General features: G+C 52.2%; 1 protein-coding gene across 3 annotated transcripts in view; it reads right to left on the reverse strand.

Moving 5' to 3' along the window:
- Positions 1-11,091: 11,091 nt before the first annotated feature.
- The window catches only part of PDE9A (phosphodiesterase 9A), an 89,059-nt gene continuing 76,360 nt past the window's right edge, over positions 11,092-23,790 (reverse strand). For 2 of the 3 annotated variants that reach the window (XM_053657872.1, XM_037144582.2), the window contains 6 exons: positions 19,868-19,981; positions 16,101-16,205; positions 15,208-15,336; positions 13,658-13,753; positions 12,155-12,227; positions 11,092-11,284 (listed from right to left, as the gene is read on the reverse strand). In XM_053657872.1, the coding sequence (XP_053513847.1) occupies positions 11,271-11,284; positions 12,155-12,227; positions 13,658-13,753; positions 15,208-15,336; positions 16,101-16,205; positions 19,868-19,981 (531 nt within the window). In that variant the 3' untranslated portion in view covers positions 11,092-11,270. The remainder of the gene's footprint in view (positions 11,285-12,154; positions 12,228-13,657; positions 13,754-15,207; positions 15,337-16,100; positions 16,206-19,867; positions 19,982-23,790) is intronic. The other variant, XM_037144584.2, reaches the window with a different exon arrangement.

Consider the following 23,790-nt stretch of genomic DNA (forward strand, 5'->3'; position numbering starts at 1 on the left):
AACAGGAACAGATGGGAACTTCCTCAAGTTGATAAAGAGCATCTACAAAAATTATACTTAATGGTGAAAGACTGAATGATTTCTCTCTAAGATCAAGAACAAGGCAGGATGTCTGCTCTCACTGCTCTTATTCAACATGGTGCTACCATTCTAGCCAGTGCAATAAGGCAAGAAAAGGAAATAGAAGGCATACAGACCAGGAGGAAGGAATAAAACAGTCCCTGTTTGCTGATGATGTTATTGCCTACATGAGAAACCCCAAAGAATCTATGAAAAGGCTCCTAGAACTAATTAGTTAATCAAGGTCACAGGGTACAGAACCAATGTACAAAAATAAATTGTATTTCTATAGACTAGCAATGAACGCATGGACACTAAATTAACAATACAATTTACATTCACTGAAGCAAAAAGAAGTACTTAGGTGTAAATATAACAAGGTAGGACTTGTGTGCTGGAAACTACAAAGTGCTGATGAAAGACCTGAATGTTCACAGATTAGAAGACTCAACATAGTAAAGATCTCAATTCTTCCCAAATTGAAATACCGGTTTAATGCAGTTCCTATCAAAACCCTGGCAAGATTTTATAGATAGAGAAAAAGGTTATTCTAAGATGTATATGGAAATGTAAAGAAACTAGAATAGCTAGATATTTTTAAAAAGAAGAGAGGAATCAGTTTATTGATTTTAAGGCCTACTATACAGGGGTGGGCAAAAGTAGGTTTACAGTTATAATACAAATTATACTATAATAAATATACAAATTATAATAGGAATTGTACAATACAAGAATAAACTCTCCGTTTTGCATATTCACAACTGTAAAACTTACTTTCGTTCGCCGCTGTATAGCTACAATGATCCAGACTTTGTGATATTGAGAAAGATACTGAGGGACAGACACAGAGACCAATGGAACAGAACAGAGAACCTAGAATCACACCCACACAAATATGCACAAGTGATTTCTTTTTAATACTCACCCAAGGATCTCAGAGAGAGAGAGAGAGAGGAAGGGGGAGAAGAGGAAGGAGAGAGAGAAACATTGGTTGGTTGTTCCCATTTGCACCCCAACCAGCAATCCAGCCCACAATGTAGGTGCGTGCCCTGCTGGGGGAGCGAACCCACAACATTTGGGTGCATGGGACCACACTTCAACCAACCGAGGCATCTGGTCAGGCCATGGCTGATTTTGACAGTGGTGCAAAAGCAAGCCAGTGGAGGAAAGAGTCCTTTCAACGAATGGAGCTGAAGCAACTGAACATTAAAAATGTGGACTTCAACCTTGACCTTGCACTTTGTACAAAAGTGAACTCAAAATGGACTCATGGATTAAAGTGTAAAACTATAAGACTTTTGGAAAAAGACATGAAAGAAAGTCTTCAGGATCTAGGGCTAGGCAGAGAGTTCTTACGCCTGACACCAAATGTAAAGTAAGTAAAAGGAAAAGTTGATAAATTGGACTTTGTCAAAAGTAAAAATGTTTGCTCGGTGAGTGATGCTATCAGAGAAAGAAAGACAAGCTACAGACTGGGAGAAAATATTTGCAAACCACACGTCTGACAGAGAACTGGTATCTCTAACATGTAAAGAACTCCCACAACTCGGAAGTGAGAACAAAGTAAAACAGCAATTCTCCCCCTTACCCTTAAGACATGAGCACACATTCTGCCACTGAGGATATATAGAGAACGGCCTTTCAGATGTTCAACATCTTAGCCATCATGGACATGCACGTTAAAGCCACATGGGCCTGGATGAAGTAAAAGAGTGAAAACACACAAAAAAATCTGATGAAAGTGTGGAGAAACTGGATCACTGGTGCAGTGCTGATGCGAAAGTAAAATGGCATAGCCATTCTGGAACAACACTTCTTTAAAGAGTAAATAAGCAGCCCTGGCTGGTGTGGCTCAGTGGATTGTGTGCTGGCCTGCAAACTAAAGGGTTGCTGGTTCAATTCCCAGTCAGGGCAAATGCCTGGATTGCAGGCCAGGTCCCCAGTAGGGGGCGTGCGAGAGGCAACCACACACTGATGTTTCTTTCCCTCTGTCCCTCCCTTCCCCTCTCTCTAAAAATAAATAAAATCTTTTTTTAAAAAAAGTAAATAAACAATGACCATATTACCTAGTGATTACACCCCTTGGCATTCATCCCAGGGAGATGAAAGGTCATGTCCAAACACAACCTCTTAGTCAACGTTTACAGCAGCTTTACTGGGGTGAGTGAAAACTGGAATCAGCCAACATGTCCTTCAACTGGTAAATGGTTAAACAGACTGTGGTCCACTCACATCATGGAACACTACTCAGCAATAAAAAGGAACAGATTGCTGACTCACACAACCGCCAGGTGAATTTCCAGAAAATGCTGCTGAGTGGAAAAAACCAGCCCCCGAAGGTCACACAGCATGTGATTCTACTTATATAATATTCTTGAAATGACAAAATTATAGCATGGAGACCAGAGCAGTAGGCTCTAGGGGCTGAGGCAGGGGGTGAGGCGGAAGGAGGAGGGTGTGGCTATAATAGGGCAGCAGGAGGGATGCTCGTGGGGGTGGGATGTTCTGTATCTGGACGGTATCACTGTCCACATCCTGGTTGTGATCCTGAACTAGAGTTGTCACCCCAGGGGAGCCGGGTAAGGGGCCCATGGGATCCCTCTGTATTGTTTCTTACGATGGCATGGAAATCTGCAATTATTCAAAATATAAAGTTCAACATTTAAAAATGATCATTTTTGCCCTGGCTGGTGTAACTCAGTGGATTGAGCGTGGGCCTGAAGCAAAGGGTCACCAGTTCGATTCCCAGTCAGGACACATGCCTGGATTGCAGGCCAGGTCCCCAGTAGGGGGCGTGCGAGAGGCAACCACACATTGATGTGTCTCACCATCTCTTTCTCCTTCCCTTCCCCTCTAAAAGTAAATAAATAAAATCTTTTTTAAAAATGCTCATTTTTCTCGGTTAGCGAACTCACCAAAGAGAGGTTAATTTCCCAGACTTGCACATGTCTCCGAGCACACCCTGAGCCGTGAGGACTCTCCCTGTGCAAACCGCTCTGAGCCCCACTGCCCTCCGGACACCTGCTGATCCGGTCTGGCCTGGGCCTCTCAGGGACCAGACTAGGGTCTGAGAGTCTGGCAGGGATCGCCCCGAGAAAATGATCCTCTTGTTGTCTTTGAATGGTGCTTCCCGGATTGGGAGAAGGTGGGGTGAACCTGTGGGCGGGGAGGGTGTCCTGAGTGGGTGGATGCCGCCTATGGACTGGACAGTCACTGGGCCCTGGCCTGATGACAAGGGTCTCCGGTACCTGAGTCAGTGTCAGCTCTCCTCGTGGGGAATCCAAAAGGACCACAGAAGTTCCGGCTGAGGGGACTGTGGAGGTTCTGAGAGGCTGGGGGGCTGTGCTGAGATGCAGCAGGAAATGACCCAGGAAGGGCGAGTCCCAGGTGCACCGCCTGGAGTGTGGGGCTCTCTCTAGCTCACGATGAAGCAGTGCTTGGCTCTGGCCGATGTGGCTCAGTTGGCTGGGCATCGTCCCATGATGCGAAAGGTTGTTGGTTCGATTCCCCATCAGGGCACATGCTTCTTGAGAGGCAACTGATTGATGTTTCTCCCTCACACCGATGTTTCCCTCCCTTCCCCTCTCTAAAAATAAATAAATAAAACCTTTAAAATATAAAGGGGCAGTTCTTGTTAGAAGTGACCCATTGCACTGGGAGCGAAGAGTCTTTCCTGATCCCCCTTGTGGGCACAGGTGACAAATGCTGACTCACTGGCCCAGCTGCAGTCAGGAGGCCACACGGCCGATACGTGAAGGTGGGCGGGCCCTGTAGGTTTGCACACTGCACACCTCTCCCCAGGGGCTGCTTGACCTCACCGGCTCCTCATGCCTCAGCGGTGGCTGGTGACGGCTGTGCAGGTGTGGTGGCCTTTGTGGAGACAGGGGGACTCGAGTGGCTGGAACCCGGGAGAGCTGAGTTTGCCTTGGTGAGCCCCCTGCCTGAGTTTCACTTCATTGCCCCCGTACCCCCGCCCCGCCCTGCCCCGCCGACTGGCCTCTCCGTTTCTGATAGAACTACCTCTAGCAGCAAAGAGCTCCGTTAGCCACTGAAAGGGCCCTTTATGGTCAGGAGGAAAGAGCACCCTGTCCCTTTCTGCAGTAATGCTAATATCCTCCCCTCATTTCCCACTTACGCCCTTTGATTTCTGAACCAAAGCAGATGCATTTTCCTAAAGACAAATACATTGGGAACCGGGCAGCTGACGTGGTGCACAGCGGCCCTCCGCAGTGATCATAAACATACCGCACGGCATTCCCCCGGCGCTATGTGAGAGCCCGTCTGAAGCGCCGGGTCAGTGGTGGAGGGAGGGCCCAGCAGGCCTTGAACCTTCTGTTCCCTCTTCCAGACCTCAGGTCAATCGTAATGCAAAGCTGGTAACTCTCTCAGCTGAAAATATGAGCACTAAACCCAGTAAATTTACCAGGTTAGCCGTCCAGGCAACAGTCCAAGCGCCTGCCATTTAGTTGTTGGCTCACTCATTCATGCACGCATCCCGTCATGGGTTCATCGAGCAGCCTTGAGCGCTTCTTGCCCACACCAGGCTGGGCACCAGCAAGAAACCCGAGAATTTGTCTCCTTTGAGTTTACTGGTGCCCACCCTCATTGGCCCCAGTCTGCTCTGGCCTCTTCCAGAGACGCCTCTCTTACCCGTCAGACATTAGCTGTTTAAGAGAACAAGATTTTTTTTTTAAAGCTCCCTAACTCTCACTGGATTTTTTGCAGTTTATAGCTCAAGTGACCTGGTGGAATGTCTGGTTTGACACCTTTGCTCATTATCACGTAGGTGTGGGTGAGGCTCCCAAGTTCATGGGCAAGGTTAGATTTTTAGGGTGCACAATGAAATGAAGAGATCAGGTAGTAGTTAATAACCAAGTTCAACGACCATGGATATCCCATGGACTCCACACTTGCTGCATTCAGTTCAAGTCACATGATTGATTCTAGGTGATTAAATACCTAATTATGACCATGAACTGCAGATCTAGTCAAGTCCCAAACACTGGCCCCATAATAATGGTCTCACTCGGCAGAGCTCGGAGGGAGCTCAGGTGTCTGCTGGGGAGCATTTGGACTGCAGGGGTCTCCAGGGATCTCCAGGTGGGGCCGGGCACAGCACCCCCAGGCTGGGGCTACAGGACCACCCAAAGTGTGGCTGCTTTTCCCTTACGGGGTGGGGTTTCTCTGACTATGAATATTGCCTGCGTGTAGCTTAGGGACGTGTCTTGCATGTTCAGTGTTCACAGCCTCTCACCTGAGACCTGGCTGACCACGGAGCCTCAGGCCCTCCCTCAGTGTTGCTCTGCGGCCGGGCTGCCCCACCAAAACACACTGTTGTGCCCGGCTGCCTTCCAGCTGAAGGTGCATTTTCATTGTGGCAGAGGTGGAAAGTGCACAGAAAAAAAGGTCTGTTGTAATCTCACCCAGAAATAACCTCCTGTGAAACGCCGGTCATTAATATTTTTCTCCAACAAAATTAGGACCAGACTGGACAAACCTTTTTTGCCTGCTTTGCCCAATCTAATGCTATTTAGTGAACATTTAAAAATCAAATTTAATGCCCTGGAAACATGGTTTTTGCTCTAGCTACAGCCGGCCGTACCCCGTGGATGCACCCAGGTATCTTCAAGGTTTCTCCCGCTTGTAAGACGCCGGTGCCCTCGTTGCTTAGAGTTGCCCGCAAACGCCATGTGTCTTTTGAACTTCTCAGAAAATTGAGTGGCCCTGCTCTGCCACCATTTTTTAAAAGGTTTTATTTATTTATTTTTAGAGAGCGGGGAAGGGAGGGAGAGAAACATCAATCAGTTGCCTCCCACATGCCCCTAACTGAGGACCTGGCTTGCAACCCAGGCCTGTGTCCTGACTGGGAATCCAACTGGTGACCCTGCGGGTCGCAGGCTGGCGTTCAATCCACAGAGCCACACCAGCCAGGTCCTCTCCTACTAGTTTAAACAGCAAATAGGACACTTTCTGTGAGCACGTACGGGCTCAGAGTCAAACCTTACACTCATTAAAAAAACAAAACAAAACGCTTAATTACGTGCTGTTCCGAGAAGTTATCGTTTAAACATTCCTTACCTTTTTGTTAGGTTCTTCTGATGAGTCGGTACAATAATGATGTAGAAAGTCTGGTGAGGCAAAATCATACCAGCAGTAACAAAATCCCCTTCTGCCTGCTCATGGGCTCGGCAGGTGGACTGCAAGGCTCCCCCACGACTCCCGGGTCGGAGCCATGACCCCATCAGCGCTGGCTGGGCCGGTCACTCCCTGGAAGCCCGCGCAGCTTTATAAGCGGAGCTTCCTCGATGGGCGGTCGAGGACCACAGCATCAGAACCACAGTGAAGACACGGTTTCAGCTGCTCTTTATTGGTTGGCAGTGTCTCCACACCTGAAATCAGGTAACGCTTGGAAGGCTTAGGGAAAAGGGCACCTGGCGGTAGAGGTTGAAACAGGACTCGAGAGAGGACTGAAGGACGGCTCCACCGTCTTTGGTTTCAAACCAGTCTCCCTCCCTCTGGCAGATGGCGAAATGGCCAGAAGTTTTTTGCAACTCTTTCTATCAAAATCTGGGCCTGAGCCAGTGCCCTGCTGTGGCTGACTGCATACTAAAGGTGCACCCAGAGACTCGCGGGGTGCTCCAGCACCGGGGCTCATGCCTCTTGTTGCGGGTCCACTTCGCCAGCATGTGAGTGAACCATGTCACCCGGCCACACGGCAGATGCAAGTCTGCAACTCCATCACACAACTGCCGGACACGTGGGTGCAGCCATCGGGAGGAGCAGCGCCAGTGGAGTGGGGCCAGGCCAACACCCTGCCCAGTCAACCCACGGACCAGGAGAAAGGCTGAACGTTTTCCAAGTCACTAAGTTTTAGGGGGGTGGGCTACCCATCAAAGGCTATCTGATGTGCCCTCCATATCACACTCCGTCGGTTGAAGGCAACACTTCAGGCTGGATTCTGACCAAGCCCGTGGTCAGAATTTGTCTTCCTGGCTCCTTAGCTTCCTACCAACCTGTTCCTCGTGACCCATTTCTGCCAGTTCTTCCCTCTGGGTCACCCTGCCCCCGTGTCCGGGTCCCCTCCAGAGACCCTGTCTCTGGGTCTGCTAGTCTCCTGTTCCACCGGGGCCTGCCTTCCGCCTTCCTCAGATCCTGGCTCGTTTGGGGAAGCCTGACCAAGAGGAAATAGCCCCAGATAACAGAGCCACAGCCCCGCCTAGCAGGGGATGTACGTGGGTGATGGCCCCACGTAATGATGCCTTAGCCCACAGAGAGACGGAGGCAGGCTCCTGAGGGGCACCTGGCGTTGATGGGGACCCAGGTGCCAGGCATTACGCTGAATGCCTGGCACATTATTTCTTTTAATCCTGGCACAACCCAGAGAGGTGGGAATTGACAGACTGGAAAACTACTACTATGAGGGTGCAGGGGTTTGAACTGTGCCCCTCCCCGCAATTAACATAGCCCCTGGCACCGATGAGTCTGACCTTATTTGGAAATGGGTTCCCTGTAGAGATAATTAAGTTAAGATGAGGTCCTGTGGATTAGGCTGGGCCCTCATGCAGTGACTGGTGTCCTTATAAGAAGGAAATTTGAACACAGAGACACTCAGACGAGGAGGCCATGTGGCAGTGGAGGCAGATGTTGGGGTGGTGCAGCCACAGGCCAAGGAAACCCAAGGGTTGCTGGCAGCCACCAGAATTGGGAAGAGACAGGGAAGGGCTCTCCCCTGGAGCCTACAGGCCCCGCAGACTTGCTGACTTTGGCCTCTGGCCTCCGGAGGTGAGAGAGAGTAAACTCCTGTTGTTCGAAGCCACCAGGCTTGCGGTGCATTGTTGCGGCTGCCACTGGACGTCGATGCAGAAGGTCTGTAGCCCACACAATCAGGGAGCAGAGAAACCCGGAGGGGCTCAAAGCCAGTCCTGCCAGGCTCTTTCCAGAGCAGGTGGCCTCTGGGGGCCCCTCCTCCTGCTGGCGGGAGCTGGACAGACCAGGAGGGCAGGAGCAGCCAGGTCTGGAGGCCCACGGAGAGGACGCCGCCAGAGGAGGCTGGCTGGGACCTCTGGACGCCCCTCAGGTTCCCACTCGGGGTGAACGGGCCCATCCCAGGCGCTCAGGTCGTGTATAAACAGAAGGGACATTTCCGAGTGGCTCCTTCCTGACTCGTAAACTGTGGGCCGCACAACATTTATATCAGGCTGGCAGGCAGCCCTGGCCCGTGCAGCCAGCGGAGGTGTCCCCAGTGCCGGGCGCTGAGTGCCACGCTGCCAGCCGTGTCCTCCAGCTCGGCTAGCACGCATGGGACACACATCAGCCATCGACAGACGTCTCCAGCACCAACCAGCAGCAGTGAGAACGGGCAGGTTGGTCAGCCAGCCACCACCACTGAGGGATTCCTTCTGTTCCATCCCAACTGGGATTTTAAGTTTTTTGTACAATTAGTATTATAGTTTGTAAAGATTTTATTTACTTCTTAGACAGAGGGGGAGGTAGGTAGAGAAGGAGAGAAATATCAGTATGTGAGAAATACACTGATTGGTTGCCTCTTGCATGTACCCAACTGGGGAACCAGCCCTCAACCCAGGCATGTGCCACATACGACAGGGAGTCGAACCTGCAATCTTTTGGTTCACAGGCCAGCACCCAATCCACTGAGCTACACCAGCCAGGGCTAGAAAATTATTTTTAAGGAAAATAGCAGAAATTACCCCAGAGCTCTCATTGCCACAAGTAACCACCAGATGCTGAGGGGCCTGGATGCCACGCCTCGCCGCTCCAGGGGGACCCGCTGTCTGCCCCCACCGCCTCTCTCGCACCTGTCCCTTTGTTTCTTAGCCAAGTGCAAATGTTCCCTGATTTTACCCGCTTGCTGCCAGGTCCGAGAAACCGTGCCAAGGACAGACGCCAGACATCTCTGCATCGCGTTAACTTCCTTCCTGTCAGAGGGGGTGGCGGGTGGGGGGAGGCTCAGTGTGTAATAGGTGCAGGTGTTCGCGTAAATGTACACACACACACACTCACAGGACACACGAGTGTCACTGTGCCCCCGCCCCCACCGCACACACTCTGCGGGATGACTTTTCTCTCTTACATGAGTCTTTGGGGTAGCAACCGCAAATTCAAATTCATTCATTCATTCGGCAAACGTCTGAGCTCCTAACATGTATCAGTCACCAGGGCTGGTTCTGGGATGTGTGGGGACCTGGGAAATTATTTTCTGCAGGGCGCCTGTCTACAGAACAATGGGGGTCACCCCAAATCAGCTCGGGGCTGTTGGAACTTCAGCGGGAGCAGCAGGACCGTGGGTTGGGCCTGGAGGACAGCCTCCTGCTGTGGGTGTCCGCGCCGGGGAAGGCAGGAGCACCGTAGGGCCTGGTCAGCCTGCGAGTCCCCTCGGTGGTGACTGTAGGTGGACAACGCTCCCTCATTCTCACAGCTGATGGCTGAGACCAGTCCTCAGGGCCCACTGCTGCCTCTCCCTGACGGGGATGGACGTGTCCCCCCCGACCTCCAGTCTCCAGTGTGGCTGAGCCCCACTGTTCCGCACAGACACCCCAGGGCACCTGCAGCCCCATCCCACCCCGCCTCTCCGCTGCACCTGGACGCCTCTGTCACATCGTCCCTACCTCCTCTAGAGTGTGGGTCACGGAGGCTGGAGAGCTCCCCCCACTCCTCCTGGTGCCCACTGGTCTTTCAGAGGGGACTCTGGAGCTACCCTCAGGCTCTTCCTACAGGTTCCCAGGTGTCCTGTGCGACCACAAGCAATGCAGGAGGGTGGAGCTTCACGACAATCTTTTATTCGCTGTTTTTCCCACTGGCCTGGCTGTGAGCTCTGAGGGTGTGGCCCATAAGGCGCCTGATCCAGAGGGGGCACCAACCCCATTTAAGGACCAAAGGGAGGAGGGAAGGCAGGAGGGCAAGGGGCATGGTGGTCCTACCACATAGGCTAGGCCAGCAGAACAATGTTGCTGTCCAGCTGGAGTGGGAGGGCTCCACGTGTTTTTAAAACAAAAAGCAGCCCTGGCTACTGTGGCTCAGTGGACTGAGTACCGGCCTGCGAACCAAAGGGTCACCAGTTCGATTCCCAGTTAGCACAAGTCTGGGTTGCAAGCCAGGTCCCCAGTAGGGGGTGTGTGAGAGGCAACCATGCATTGATGTTTCTCTCCTTCTTTCTCCCTCCCTTCTCCTCTCTCTAAAAATAAATAAGTAAAATCTTTTAAAAAATAGAAGAAAAAGCAGGCACATGACCTGGGAGAGGATTTTCTCCTACTTGAGGGTGTGAGTAGCTCTCAGAAGAGATGGAAAACCTCTCAGCTCAAAAATGAATTCCAGGAGGACGGGGAGAAGCATTCTGGAACCCACCCAGAGGGCGCGAAAGCTCCGCGGAAACAGCCGACCAGGTCAGGTGTGCAGATCCCCTGGAAAGGTCATTTCCAGAGTGGACGCTCTCTGGCGCTTCCTTTGTCCCTAGAGCGGGCATGGGCGGAGCCCACAGCCCTGGGAGGCGCTGGGGAGTGTAAAGGCAGGGGGCGAGCATGGCCCCTCAAACAAGCCGGGGTTGGGTGTCCCTCTGCGGGCTCAGGGCCATCCAGAAAGCCCCCGTGCTCGTCCCAGAAACACAGGCAGGAAGGAAAGGAGAGCTTCTCCTTTGCACGAGACACCCTCCAGTGCGCTGAGTCACTGAGGCTCCTTTTCTCGTCTGAGTTACAGCCGAGACTCAACGCCCACCTCTCGTAAATGGGCGCAGGATGTGTGCGTCCTTGTGTGGTCTTTTGTCTTGCCTGCAGGGCGACCGGCTGCCCCAGGCCTTCACCTCCCTGCACAGGCGCCAGCACCCTGGTGCAGCTCACAGACACGGGACACGCAGCACATCGACCCGGCAGGCGGTCTGGCTGCACCTGCCAGCACGCGCAGCATCCCCGCCTCCACGGGGAGCGAGGGAGGGCTTCCATGGTCTCTCAGACATACCACTCCACCAAAGAAAAAGTACAGTACCCATTTCTGTATAAGAATATATTATTTAAAAGGCAGTTTAAAAATAAAAATTCTGTACAGCATCATGAATTTCGTTTTCTTGTTATCAGTGAACAAAGTGGTTCTTAGAAAACGTGGTCGTGGAGTGCCAGGGGTCAGGGTCAGCTCTTCTCTGGGTGAAGGTCTCTCCGGTCAGGCGGCCCGGCCCCGAACACCCACGGGTGCTCCCGCCTCCTTCACGCACGGTCTGCTGGGAGGGGAGAGTGATCATGGGTTTGTTTTTGCTAGGACTGCAATGTGCAGGCGATGTGGCAAATGTCACAGGATTAGACACAGACTGTGTTTGAAAAATGAGGCCATCGGACATATTGTTGAACATGTTTAGGCAAAATAAAACAACTGTGATCCCTTTTCCAAGCCATTCAAAACTATGATGGGACTTCAAAACGAAAAGCCAGCTTTGGCTGCGTGATCTGAGGCACCAGCACTCTGCTCGGTTGGTCAGTTGCTAAAACAACGGCAGTGAGGGTGTGAGTACCTTCGCTTTGGCTCAGAGAGTTTGGGCTTCCTGCACAGGTCACGGAGCTTGTACTTAGCAAAGCCTGGCCCCAGGGCTTGGTTTGTCGAATGCTAGTGCCTCTGCTCCCCTTACAAAACCAGACCCATTTCTCACGCCCGGCATCTTGAATGCTCTATAAACTGAGACTCTCTCAAACAGTCCTTTAGACACCTGCATGGTATAACCTTATTATTCGGCCAAATGAGCTGGGGTGCCGTCCGCATGGACTGAGCTGAATGGCTAATGTGCACAAGGGCATGGGGACACCAGCATAGCAATGCTAGCAAACACTTTCTCCGTGAAAAGCTTTAAAGAAGCTTTAAAGTAGCTTCCTCTAAAAGTGGTACCCACCCTAATTACTGACCTTTTTCTATTAACCAAAGCACACCCCCCTTCCTTCACAGCCTAATGCTAATCATTATAAACAAGAAAGAGTGTCACTTATTTAAAAAGATTTGGTATTCAGGGTTCCTCCCGCCTTCCTCCCCCCCTCCCCAGATTCCAAGCGTGTCTCAGTAATTCAGTGGGAATTACTGAGCCACCGACGCAGAAGGGCATTACCTTCACTTTTTTTCGCATCTCTGCTTTTCTCCCTCAGCTTGTCGGGGCCCCCATGTGCCCGGCTCTCGGTCTCCTGCAACCAGGACAGAGCACAAAGAAGGCAAAGGTCAGGCTCTGGGGACACTGAGTGACTGCCATCTGCTCAGTAGCTCTCCGTTGACATGAAGGGGCTGGAATGCGAGGCAGAGACAAACGCCCACGGGCTCGCTGTGCCGGGACGTCCACGAGAGCTGTTCAGATGTAGTTCTGTGCACGAGCTGCCTTCCTGCTGCGGGAGGCCTCACCCAGCGCGGTCACTGTTGGGCGCTTGCACAAGGTCACGGTGGACACAGCCCTGGGGACTGGTGGTGGGGACTGGGGAGTCCATGGCCCTTTTACCTCCTTTTCGGGTCTGTCCCTTCTGGGGAAAAGAAGGTGCCTTGGAGGATCCCAGTGGCCCCCACTGAGCGGCCAAGACTGGGACTTGGGAGACCCAAGGCCTCATCGAGATGGCTCGTGGATGGCCCGGGAGGGCCAGGGCCCTGTAGCTCTCCTGCAAGGGGCCTGGGCAGGGGTGGGGGGGCACCTCTTCTGACATCTGTTGCCTTTGTCATTTGCTCTTAAGCTTTTAGCATTTCAAGACCTGTGACATTTTGCTAGAATCTAATTAGAGAGCAAGGTGGCTGGTCTGCGGTCTGCTTGTACACATTTACAGAGCACCTACGACAGGCCCAGCATTGCACCAAGTAGGCTGAGAGGGACAAGAGGAATGCAGGATGAGCCTCAGTGGTGTGTGGTAGGAGGGCCCAGTGGCAAAGACATGGGGGGGACACTGTAACGGGGGGACCCTGGCTGAAGTGAGCAGTGAAGAAGACATGGTACAGGTGGGGTGATGCGGTGAGGGCAGCCAAGGCCAGATGGGGACAAAGCATGAGGCAGTAGGGAGACCAGGCTGCCCTGGGACCTCTGGAGAGAGGGGAGGCCACACCTGGGGTGGCTGGGGGTCAGGTGGAGAGGTCCTGGGGTGGTCCCAAGAGGCAGGGGGCCCTGGTGCAGCAGTTTGCGCAGACCGGCTCAAGAGGCTTTGTGGAAGGCCTGTACCCCAGCTGTGAGCCTGGGAACTGTATCAGTGCCCAGGGCACCCTAAAGCCAGGCCTGGTCTGTCCCTGGACCCTGGGAGGGGCCGAGCTGCCCTGTGTGAGAGTCCTTGGCCTGGAGCTGCGACATGGTGGTGGCTTTTCCCTCACCAGGGGGAGCGTCTCTAGCCACAGCCCTCTCCTGGAACCAGGTCTGTACTAGGGCAGGCAGAGGGGAGGGAGGACAGGGCAGGGTGCCGCCCGGCGGGGAGGGAGGCGCTGTGGCTGTGGACACTCGGTCACATCCCAGATGGGCAGCATTATTCCGATTTGACTGACGTGGCTTTTTTGGGGGTGGGTGTGAGCGCCCGACCAGAGGGGCCACCTCAGTGCCACCAGCAGGGAGGGGGAGGGGGTGGCCTCCTGGCCCGAGGGGGCCCACACGTACCTCTGTCTTGGCGTCGTCTATCTGCTTCAGCTCCTCATACCGGTCTCTGGATTCCCACAGGGGCTGCAGCATGCTTTCCTCAATCACGGGGAAGAGCTGGAGTGGGGCACAGACCCAGTCAACGGCCTGCCGCCGAAGCGACAGGAACGTTTGGGGGAAAACAGGTGGCAGGTCCCGTGTCTCGGTGGACTTCGAAGGACACGGGCCTCCAACCGGCACTTTTGGGGCCCCTAGGGGTGCTGCCTGCTATGGGATCCGGGGTGACAGAGGTTCTGATGCTGTCCAGGCAATGGCTCCTCGAGCCCCTCCCACCTGCTACCTGCCCACCTATTTCCAGAGTCCCTGATGTCTCCTGCTTGTCATAGGGGCCTGGTAGAAGCCACCCCCTCCCTCTACCTCCCATGTCCCCCCGACTGTGCTGTGGTGTTTACGACGCACTCTCCCATCTTCCAAATGCCACCCTCATCCACTAGGCCCCTGATAGTCCCAGAGCCCGAGGGGAACCCACTTGCATCCGCCCCCCGGCCTGACGAAGGGGCTCTGACCCCCTGTCTATTCGCCCGGCGGACTGTCCCCAGTCTCTGAGACTTAGCTCAGGGGTGCGCCTCCCCGTGGCGCCTTCCCCAGCCCCAGAGCCCTGGGTGCACAGCCTCTGCCAGGACACTTCTGGGCTTCTGCGGTCGCACCTCTGCCCCACCGTGGGGGAGGGCAGTGCCGCTGGCCTGCCATGAAGGTGGCGTTTCTGGAGAGAGTGCTCTGCACAAGAACGCAGCTCCCAGAGAAGTGACAGTGCTGCGGGGTTCAAGGGAGGACGTGCTGGGGGAGCTCTGGAAGGCTGGTGGGAACAGCAGGGGGCTGAGGCTGGGACGCCCCAGGGGGAGGAAGGGTGGCCTCGGAGATAGAGGCTGGAAGAAAGGTGGGGAGGAGGAGCTTCGGGAAGGCCATCCTGCAAGACAGAAGTGCTAGAGAGGCGGGGGGACCATGGCCCTGCGTGGGGCACTGGGGAGCCATGGACTCTTCAGGGCAGAGGTGGAGACAGTCTCCTTGCTGAAGGTTGGCCTGGCAGTGCCATGCAGGGTGGAGTGGAGTGACACAGAGATGGGGACCAGTTAGGAGGTTCTTTGGAAGGGATGGTGAGAGGAGTGGACGGGCTCATGGCTGGTGTGCAGGGCCCCTGAGTGCAGGGCCTGGGTGGCTCTGAGCGGTGCTGTGGCACTGTGCAGGGGGCTCCACGGGAGTGAGCAGGCCATCCACGCCGGCCCAGACGGGGAAGCCGGGAGGCTCAGAGGCTGTGCTGCTGGGTGACAGGTCACCCAGGGAGGAGCAGGGACGAGAGGTGGGAGGGGAGGAGTGAGGATGCATTTTGGGCACACTGGTGTTCAGGTGGGGGGGCACTTCAGGTAGGGTCTCTGACAGGCAGGCAGTGACAGCTCATGTGCATGTGTGTATAAGCATGCGCATGCATGTGGGTACAGGCACATGTGTGCACGTCTGTGCACTAGTGTGTTTCGTGCTGTTATGTCATCCAGGGCATGGTGACGGCCACTCACCTTGGCCACTGTCTCAAACATTGGGATGAGGACGAATTTGATGAATCCAATTTGTGCTGTGGCTTTGGTCACTTTGTCCCGGTCCATGAAAGGGGCCACAGGAAGGCCTTCCGACTTCTCACGGTCACTCTGGGGAGAGCAGCGTGGACGGCGACATTAAGGAAAGAAACACTTATGGAACCCGGGGGACTCTGAGGGTCACTGCTCTCCGAGGAAGAGGAAGATGAGCTGCGACACCACAACCAACCAAACCACTCTGCATTGCGTAAATTAGTAGTCACGATTACTAATCATTGGAAAAAGACAGTAATATCCTGAGTGCTAACAGGGTGTTCGCTGGATGCACGGGGCCGTGCCTTGAGGGGAGGGGGCAGGTAAAGGTTGATCAAGCGGGTAACAAGGTTGCTCAGTGGCAGAAGCAGCTTGTGGAACCCCCGCTCCGTAGTTTCTTGAGGTTCACCAAGCTGTTGTAGTCATAGCTTATTATCCCTTACAGCACTTTCCAGGTTGGCTGGCCTGGCTTTCTGTGTCCGAACCTGCCTGGGACCCCCCTGGAGGTCCCCCCGCCTCTGCAGTTCTTCTTGACCTTCTGCTGTCTCTCCACCAGGCCCACTCCCTGAGCGGCTCCATCGGTGCTACCAGGCGGCAGTTTGACAAACACTTCCGCGTTTCCAGGTCATCTCTGTCCTTCATGTCGCAGATTACAGCCTCTGCCACTTCTGATGGGCGCCTGCGGTGAAGGCTTTCTGGAGGCAGGAGAAATGCCCGCCGCTCCAACTGCTAGTCCACGGCGGCCCGTCTGTCACGTTCGCACAGGGACCCCGTGGAAGGGGCTGAGAAGAGTGACAGGGGCTGAGTGCTGTGCACCGAGCGCTCACACAAAGCACTCTTACCTGCATAAAGTATTCTTCTAACAAGCAGTCCACCCAAGGCTCGGAGACTTCCATCGGACGCACCTCGTTAGAGATGTCACAGCATTTTATCAAGATCATCTTCAGCTGCAAGAAGAGATGTGGCATCAGGCGGTGGCGCACAGACCAGGACGCGTCCCTGCTCGGGCTGGACTGCCACCCAGGAGAAGAGTGGGTGGGTGGGCAGTGCTGGCCGGGGGGGCTGAGCTTTGCCGCCCCCTCCAAGGTCTGGCCAGGTCACCTGTGGTGGGAGTCCTGGAGGTCTGCAGCTAGACCCTCAGCCTCAGTGGGGGAGAAGAGGGAGTCACTGCTCCCCCACAGGCTCAGGATGTTTTCCTGGAGAGATCCGAGGGATAAAACAGCCCATTTAACCCAAGGACATTCTGTCCCATGAATGTACATGGTAAAGGTCAAAGGTGAAGGCACATATCTTCTTGATTATCAGAGAGACAGACAAAGTGTGGAGAGGCATTGTTAGTGATGAATAATGGGCCCACTGCAGACAAGCTGCTAAATTAGTAAGATCACGTTGCCTACAGTGTTCTAACCAGCCCGGGAACTGCCACCTGAGCTTCCCGGTCCTGCGTCAATGCCTGGACACACATCAGACCTCCAGTCCCTCTCTGACTGATTACCTCTGAAGGACCAAGGGAAGAATTTTCACGTATCCAGACCACTGGTCACAACCAGACCTCCATGCGTCTGACTGACAACTGTGTTGGACCAATCCTGGGGCGAAGGATGCAGGACTGATTCTTCTCGAGAATGCACTTTTTGCCATAGGAACCCTTAGCTTTCCTTTCTTCTTCAGGACACCTCTGGGTTTCTGCCTAGCTGTGTTTCTGGGCTGCAAACCCTAAGACCTCTGAATACATCTTCACCATTTGTTTCTAGTCAGAGCTTCCAGACTCTACCTGAGTTCATTTGACATCAGGAAGCAGAGGTTAAAAGGGTAATAAAAGTGGATAGTGTTGGGGCCCCCAAACAACAAACGGGCACATTAGAAACATAGGCTGGAACTTCTGCCAAGATGGAGGCATAGGTGAAAACACTTTGCTTCCTCACACAACCAAATCTAAAAACAACAAAGTTTTAACAACAATAAATGCAATCAAACAACAGAAAATCGAACAACATGGAGTCTGAAAACAACGAAATGCTGAGCTAAACTGGGGGTGAAGCCAGCAGCGGAGCGCAGGTCAGGGGAAAAGGATCCCCCCAACCCGGGCGGCGCGCAAGCAGCTGAGGGCGTGGATCCCAGGTGCAGGGTAGCTACGGGAAGGCGCGGCGCGGCTGGCTGTCTGAGGTCGTGCATTTGTGCACAGATAAACCAGTGAAGAGACGTGCATTGAGACAGACCGTGCAGGCCCCAGTGCAAGGCGGCAGGCTCACACATTTGTGCTCAGATAAACAGGCGGGGGCCAGCACTGAGGTGGACCAGGCGAGCAGAGAGGACCGCCGCCATTCCTCCCTCTTTGACCCCGCCCCCACATAAACGTCACAAACAAGAGACCTCGGTGGCCCCGCCCTGATGAACATCTAAGGCGCCTCTCCTCATACATAACAGATCAAAATATGGCTCAAGAACAACTCAAAGCCCCAGAGCCCATAAATCTAAGCAATCAAGAAATTGCCAAACTTTCAGATGCACAGTTCAAAACACTGGTGATCAGGATGCTCACAGAACTGGTTGATTTTAGTCACAAATTAGAGGAACATATGAAGGCTAAACTAATTGAAATGAAGGGAAATGCAGAGGAAACCAATAGTAATGGAAAGGAAACTGGGACTCAAATCAAGGGAGTAGACCAGAAGGAAGAAAAAAATGACCAAACAGAAAAATATGAAGAATAAAGAATTCAAAAAAAGGAGGAGAGGCTTAGGAACCTCCAGGACATCTTTAAATGCTCCAACATCCAAATTATAGAGGTACCAGAAGGGGAAGAGGAACAGTCACGAGTAGAAGCCTTATTTGAACAAATAATAAAAGAGAACTTCCCCATTCTGGCAAAGGAAATAGACTTCCAGGAAATCCAGGAAGCTCAGAGAGTCCCAAAGAAGTTGGACCCAAGAAGGAACACACCAACGCACATCATAATTACATTAGCCAAGATTAAAATGAAGGAGAGAATCCTAGAAGCAGCAAGAGATAAGGGGACAGTCACCTACAAAGGAGTTCCCATCAGACTGTCAGCTGATTTCTCAAAAGAGACTTTACAAGCAAGAAGGGGCTGGAAAGAGGTATTCCAAGTCATGAAATCCAAAGACCTACAACCAAGATTGCTCTATCCAGCAAAGCTTTCATTTAGAATGGAAGGACAGATAAAGTGCGTCTCAGATAAGATCAAATTCAAGGAGTTCATCACCACCAAACCCTTATTATATGAAATGTTAAAGAGACTTATCTAAGAAAAAGAAGATAAAAAAGATGAACAGTGAAAGGACAGCAAACTCACAGTTATTAACAACCACACCTAAAACAAAAGCAAACTAAGAGGACAGCTAGACCAGGAGTGAACCATAGAAATGAAGATCACATGGAGGGTTAGCAACAGTGGAGTGAGAGGAGGAGAAGGAGGGAGAAGGCACAGGAAATAAGTAGCATAGACAGTAGATAGAAAATAGGGGGGAGGGTAAGAATAATAGGGGGAATATAGAATCTACAGAACTTGAGACATGTGTTCATGAACTAAAGGGGGGAATGGTGGGGGAGGGATGTGCAGGGTGGAGGGGAATGAAGGGGGGAATAGAACAAATGTAATGGCATAATCAATAACAAAAAATTTAAAAAAAAGAAACATAGGCTGAAGTAAAAGCAAGGAGGGCATGGCCTTGGCACCCCAATTCCCGACCCTGGCCCCAGCCGCCATCCTGGAGAAGCCCCTTCTGTACTGCATCCTTCCAGGTCCTGCTCTGGCCCCTCTCTCCAGCCTTCTGGCCACCCCAGTCCCCAGTGGTGGCCCCCTCGATACAGCCCCATGCCTGGTCACATCCTGTTTGTGCTCTTCTCTGGTTGGATGCATTTCTGGTCCTCTGAGCCTGGTGAGGTCTGGGAGTGCAAAGGTCTTTCAAAAGGAGACTTGTCAGGCCAAAGGATTCAGCCAGAGCGTTCAGGTGACCAGCCAGGTGGGTGCCTTTGGGACTAGCTGTGGCCCAAATGACTTGCCCTAGGCCCAAATGACTGTCACCTGGAATTGCCAGTGTTTGCGGTCCAAGAGGTGGCTACCAATCAGGGTCTGTGGCTGAGTTGGCAGGAGTGTCTACACAGGCTGGGGGCCCTGAATCTGCCTGGGCTGGTCTTCTAACCTGGGGTACGGGACCTGGCAAAGGACGGCTGCACACCAGCCAGGGCATGGCCGTCCCAGAGGGAACCAAATCACCAGGCCTCTGCTGCCGAGTGCCGAAGTCGCCCTCCCAGAGGCTGGTATCAGCGTGTTTCCTGGGGTGGGGTCTTCGTGGGAGAGCCAACTTTATCCTAGGAAACCAGAGCCAGATGAGTTGCCTTCACGTACTTATTATCCTCAAATCAGAACAAGGTGGAGGATAAGGCCCGCTGCCCTGAGCCATGAAGGGTGGCTTATGAGGAGAGGGCCCCTGCGAGGCAGCTTTCCCTGGAGAACTGGGGGGCTTTATCGGCACCTCACTCCAAGGCAAGGTCAGAATTTGGGTTTCTTGGTTTCCAGTCTGAGCTGGAGGGAGGGAATCATTCATCAGCAACCCTCCCCCAGAGGTAAAACAAGCCTACTTACAAGGGTCAAGTGCTCCTCATTGCTATAGTCGAAATTCTCCATTTTTTCTTTGAAGGAATCCATGATTTCTGCATGCCGTGCCATGTCAGTGGCCAAGATTAATGTGATCATGCCCTGAATTGTGAAAGAGCAAAGCGTGAACCCTGGGGCCTCGTCCCGATGATTCCCAGCGAGCGCCGGCTGTGCACGGGCTCTCTGCACACACTGCGTCACTCAGTGCTCATGCCGACTCTACGTGTGTGTCTGAGAATGACTGCCCTCACTTTCAGATACAGACACTGAGACGTGAGGAAACCGAGGAAGCTGCCCAGGCTGCAGTGGGAGAGGAAAAGCCTGGGTTCAAGTCCAGGAGGGAGCCTGACGCTCCCGAGGCTGTGTCCGCAAAGAAGCAGCAGCCGCACTCCCGCCTCCCAGGAGAGCGCACTTGGGGGCGGCCGGCTCAGCCGAGGATGATGCTTCCCCTCGCTTCAGTAACCTGGACACAGGGTGTGTCCCTTCCAGATCGTGGTGGAGGTTGAGGACCGATTTCCAAGGGTATTTTTTCCTATTGTCTGTTCCGTGTGTGATTATATGCACATCTATTGCTTCAGAACGATGGCATTCTTCTGTTTACAAATTTGTAAGCGAGGGTGCAATGAGTTCTTAACAAACATTTTATTACTTTGTTAATCAAATATTGGTTTAAAAGTGATGTAATTCAAAACCATGACCATATGACCATCCACCCATCCAATCCACTCATCCACCCATCAATTTATCCATCTAATATGTCCATCCATCTGTCTGTCTGTCTGCTCATCATCCACCCCCTCTGGCCCCTGCAAGCATTTGCAGCATCCACCCTGCAAGCATTTACAAATTACAGGACACACCTCCATCCTGAGTATGGCATGCTTTTTCAAGAAAATAGAGCCACGAGCGCCAAATGTGGAACTCAAATCAGCCAATATAGGTCATCTCAAATGCATTTGAGGGTAGGGGGTCATCACTGGTATTCTGAACGGTACAATTGCCCTGTAAAGACTTAACTGTGTAATAGGGAAGGATCTTTGCCTGTGAGGAGTTAGTCCTCAAAAATACTCCAAGACAAAATGTTATTAAAAACCAAAATGCCTGAAGTGGTCCCAGAGGCTCCTTACACTATCTTTTTCTTTTTGATTCTTTTTTTCTTCTTGTTTTTCTGATTGGTTGCTTTTCACTTCCTTATATTCCAAATCATTGATTTGATTCTCAGCTTCATCCACTCTACTGTTGATTCCCTGTAAATTGTCTTTTATTTCAACTAGTGTATCCTTCATTTCTGACCGGATTTTTTTATGCTGTGGAAGGTCCTCACTAAGGTCCTTGAGCATCCTTTTAATCAGTGTTTTGAACTCTGCATCTGATAGATGCTTATCTCCATGCTGTTTAGCACTTTTGCTGGAGGTTTGATCTGTTCTTTCCTTTGGACCATGTTTCTTTGTCTCCTCTTTTTGGCAGCCTCCTGGTGTTTGTTTCTATGTATTAGGTAGAGCTGCTGTGACTCCATGTCTTGGTAGCATGGCCCAACATCGCATCATACGGGGGCCAGAAGGAGAAGAGAAAGAGCAAGATATTAGAAATCCATTCGAAAAAATAATGAAAGAAAACTTCCCTAATTTGGTGAAGGAAATAGACATGCAAGTCCAGGAAGCACAGAGTCCCAGACAAGAGGCTTACTCCAAGACACATCATAATTAAAATGCTAAAGGTTAATGATAAAGAATCTCAAAAGCAGCAAGAAAAAAAGCAGTTACCTATAGGGAAATTCCCATAAGACTGTCAGCTGATTTCTCAAAAGAAACATTGCAGGTTAGAAGGGATTAGCAAGAAATATTTAAAGTCATGAAAAATAGGGACCTACGGCCAAGATTGCTCTACCAAGCAAAGCTATCATTTAGAATCAAAGGGCAGATAAAGAGCTTCCCAGACAAGTAAAAACTAAAGGAGTTCATTATCAAACCATTATTATATGGAATGCTAGAGGGACTTACTTAAGAAAAGAAGATCAAAACTATGAACAATAAAATGGCCATAAATACATATCTCTCAACAAGCGAATCTAAAAAACCAAGCAAACAAGAACAGAGACGGAATCATGGGTGTGGAGAGGGTTTTGATGGTTGCCAGATGGGAGGGGAGTGTGGAGGAGTAGACGAAGAGGTGAGGGGACTGAGAAGTACAAGTAGGTAGTTCCAGAATAGCCATGGGGATGTAAAGTACAGTAGAGGAAATGGAGTAGACAAAGAACTTATACTCATGACCATGGACATGAACAAAGGTATTGGGGTTGTCTGAGGAAGTGGTGGGTACTGAGTGGAGGGGAGCAAAGGGGGAAAGACTGGGACAACTGATTTTACCCTCAGAAAAAGTCTCATGTGAACATCAGTAAAGTGTTGGAGGCAGGACAACCCAGAGTGTCCCCAAGGGGGACAGCACAAGGAAGATCCTGGCTGTGGGGCAGGCCACTCCTCTAGTCAGGCACCTCCCTCCTGAGGGCGGGGGACTGATGCTGAGTCTCAGATGATTCTCTTCTCTGAGCTGTAGGTATTCCAGGTTGCTGGGTAGCCATCAGGGGCAGCTGCCACTGCAATGCAGTCTCTCAGTCTTTAGGATTTGCTCCCTTCCCTGCTTCAGAGAAAGGTTCCCTAAGGCTTATCAGAATACTGTAGGGCTCCATAAACATGGGACAGAGGCCAGAACGCCTAGAGATAAGGGGAGAACTGCACCAGGAACCAGCGATTCAATGACAACAGTGATTAAGCACTGTACTTAGCTCTGAACTTCCTGGAAGCGAGGACCAGTGGGGAAACAATGGTTTACGAAGCTGTTTTCTGATAGAGTGAAGCTTATCAGCTCCCCAGAAGGAAGGCGAGTGTTTCCCAATACTGGATTCTAGACTGTTTATCATGTGCCTCTTCATGCAAGGCTATGGGGACATCAGATGGGTGAGGTTTTTGTCCGTGGACTGTGACAGCGTGGCTCCTGCTGACACTGATGGTGGCCCCTGTACTAGTGTCCAAGGCTGCTATGCACACAGCCTGGTGAGTGAGAAGATCAGAAAAGGGTTCTCAGCGTTCTGGGGGCCGGAAGTCTGAAATCAAGGTGTTGGCCTGGCCCCATTCCTTCTGAGGTTCAAGGGGAGAAGCCCTCCTGCTGCTTCCAGCCTCTGGTGGCTCCCGCGTTCCTTGGCTTGTGGCCACATCAATCCAGTCTCTGCCTCTGTCATCTCAGGGCCTTGTTGTCCATGCCTGTGTCTTCTCCTCTTCCGTCTCTTATAGAGACACTTGTCACTGCATTTAGGGTCCACCTAGATAGCCCAAGCTAATCTTATCTAGAGATCTTAGCTCAATTATGATTGTGAAAACCCTTTTTCCAAATAAGGTAATATTCTCAAGGTCCGAGGTTCAGGAGGTGGACATTTATTTTTTGGCAGGGAGTTGGCTATCATTCAACCCACTATATTCCCCTAAGGGATCACCTTGATATCTTCCCTCCCCTGCAAACGCCAGGGGCTGGAGGGTGGAGTCATGTTCTGTGGGACCTCCGGTGTAAAGGGGGTGTTATTTGGGGTGAGTCAGAGGTGTCTGCCTCGGGAGAGGAGGCACGCTCACCCTCCTCCCCAAGCCCCCGCGAGGTGGGAAGGTCCCTTAATCTGACGTGGACAGTGGGGCTGACTGGGTCCTGGCGCGGCCAGGGAGAGCAGCTGGGGGCTAGGGGACAGTGGTCGGGCCTGCCGTGTACTCCTGCTCCCTGGGCAAGTCCCCCAAGGCTGTGAATCTCACTCCCTGAGGCTGAACTGGAGAAAGGACTTATCTCGAAGGTTAGCTTCAACCGAGGCTGCGAAGTGCTGTCGGTGGAACCCCGTGCACACATGCTGGGGCGCCATGTGGCCTTGGACACGG

The sequence above is a fragment of the Artibeus jamaicensis genome, unplaced genomic scaffold (assembly GCF_021234435.1).
Source record: "Artibeus jamaicensis isolate MK-2021 breed Jamaican fruit bat unplaced genomic scaffold, CSHL_Jam_final scaffold_474, whole genome shotgun sequence".
NCBI lineage: Eukaryota > Metazoa > Chordata > Mammalia > Chiroptera > Phyllostomidae > Artibeus > Artibeus jamaicensis.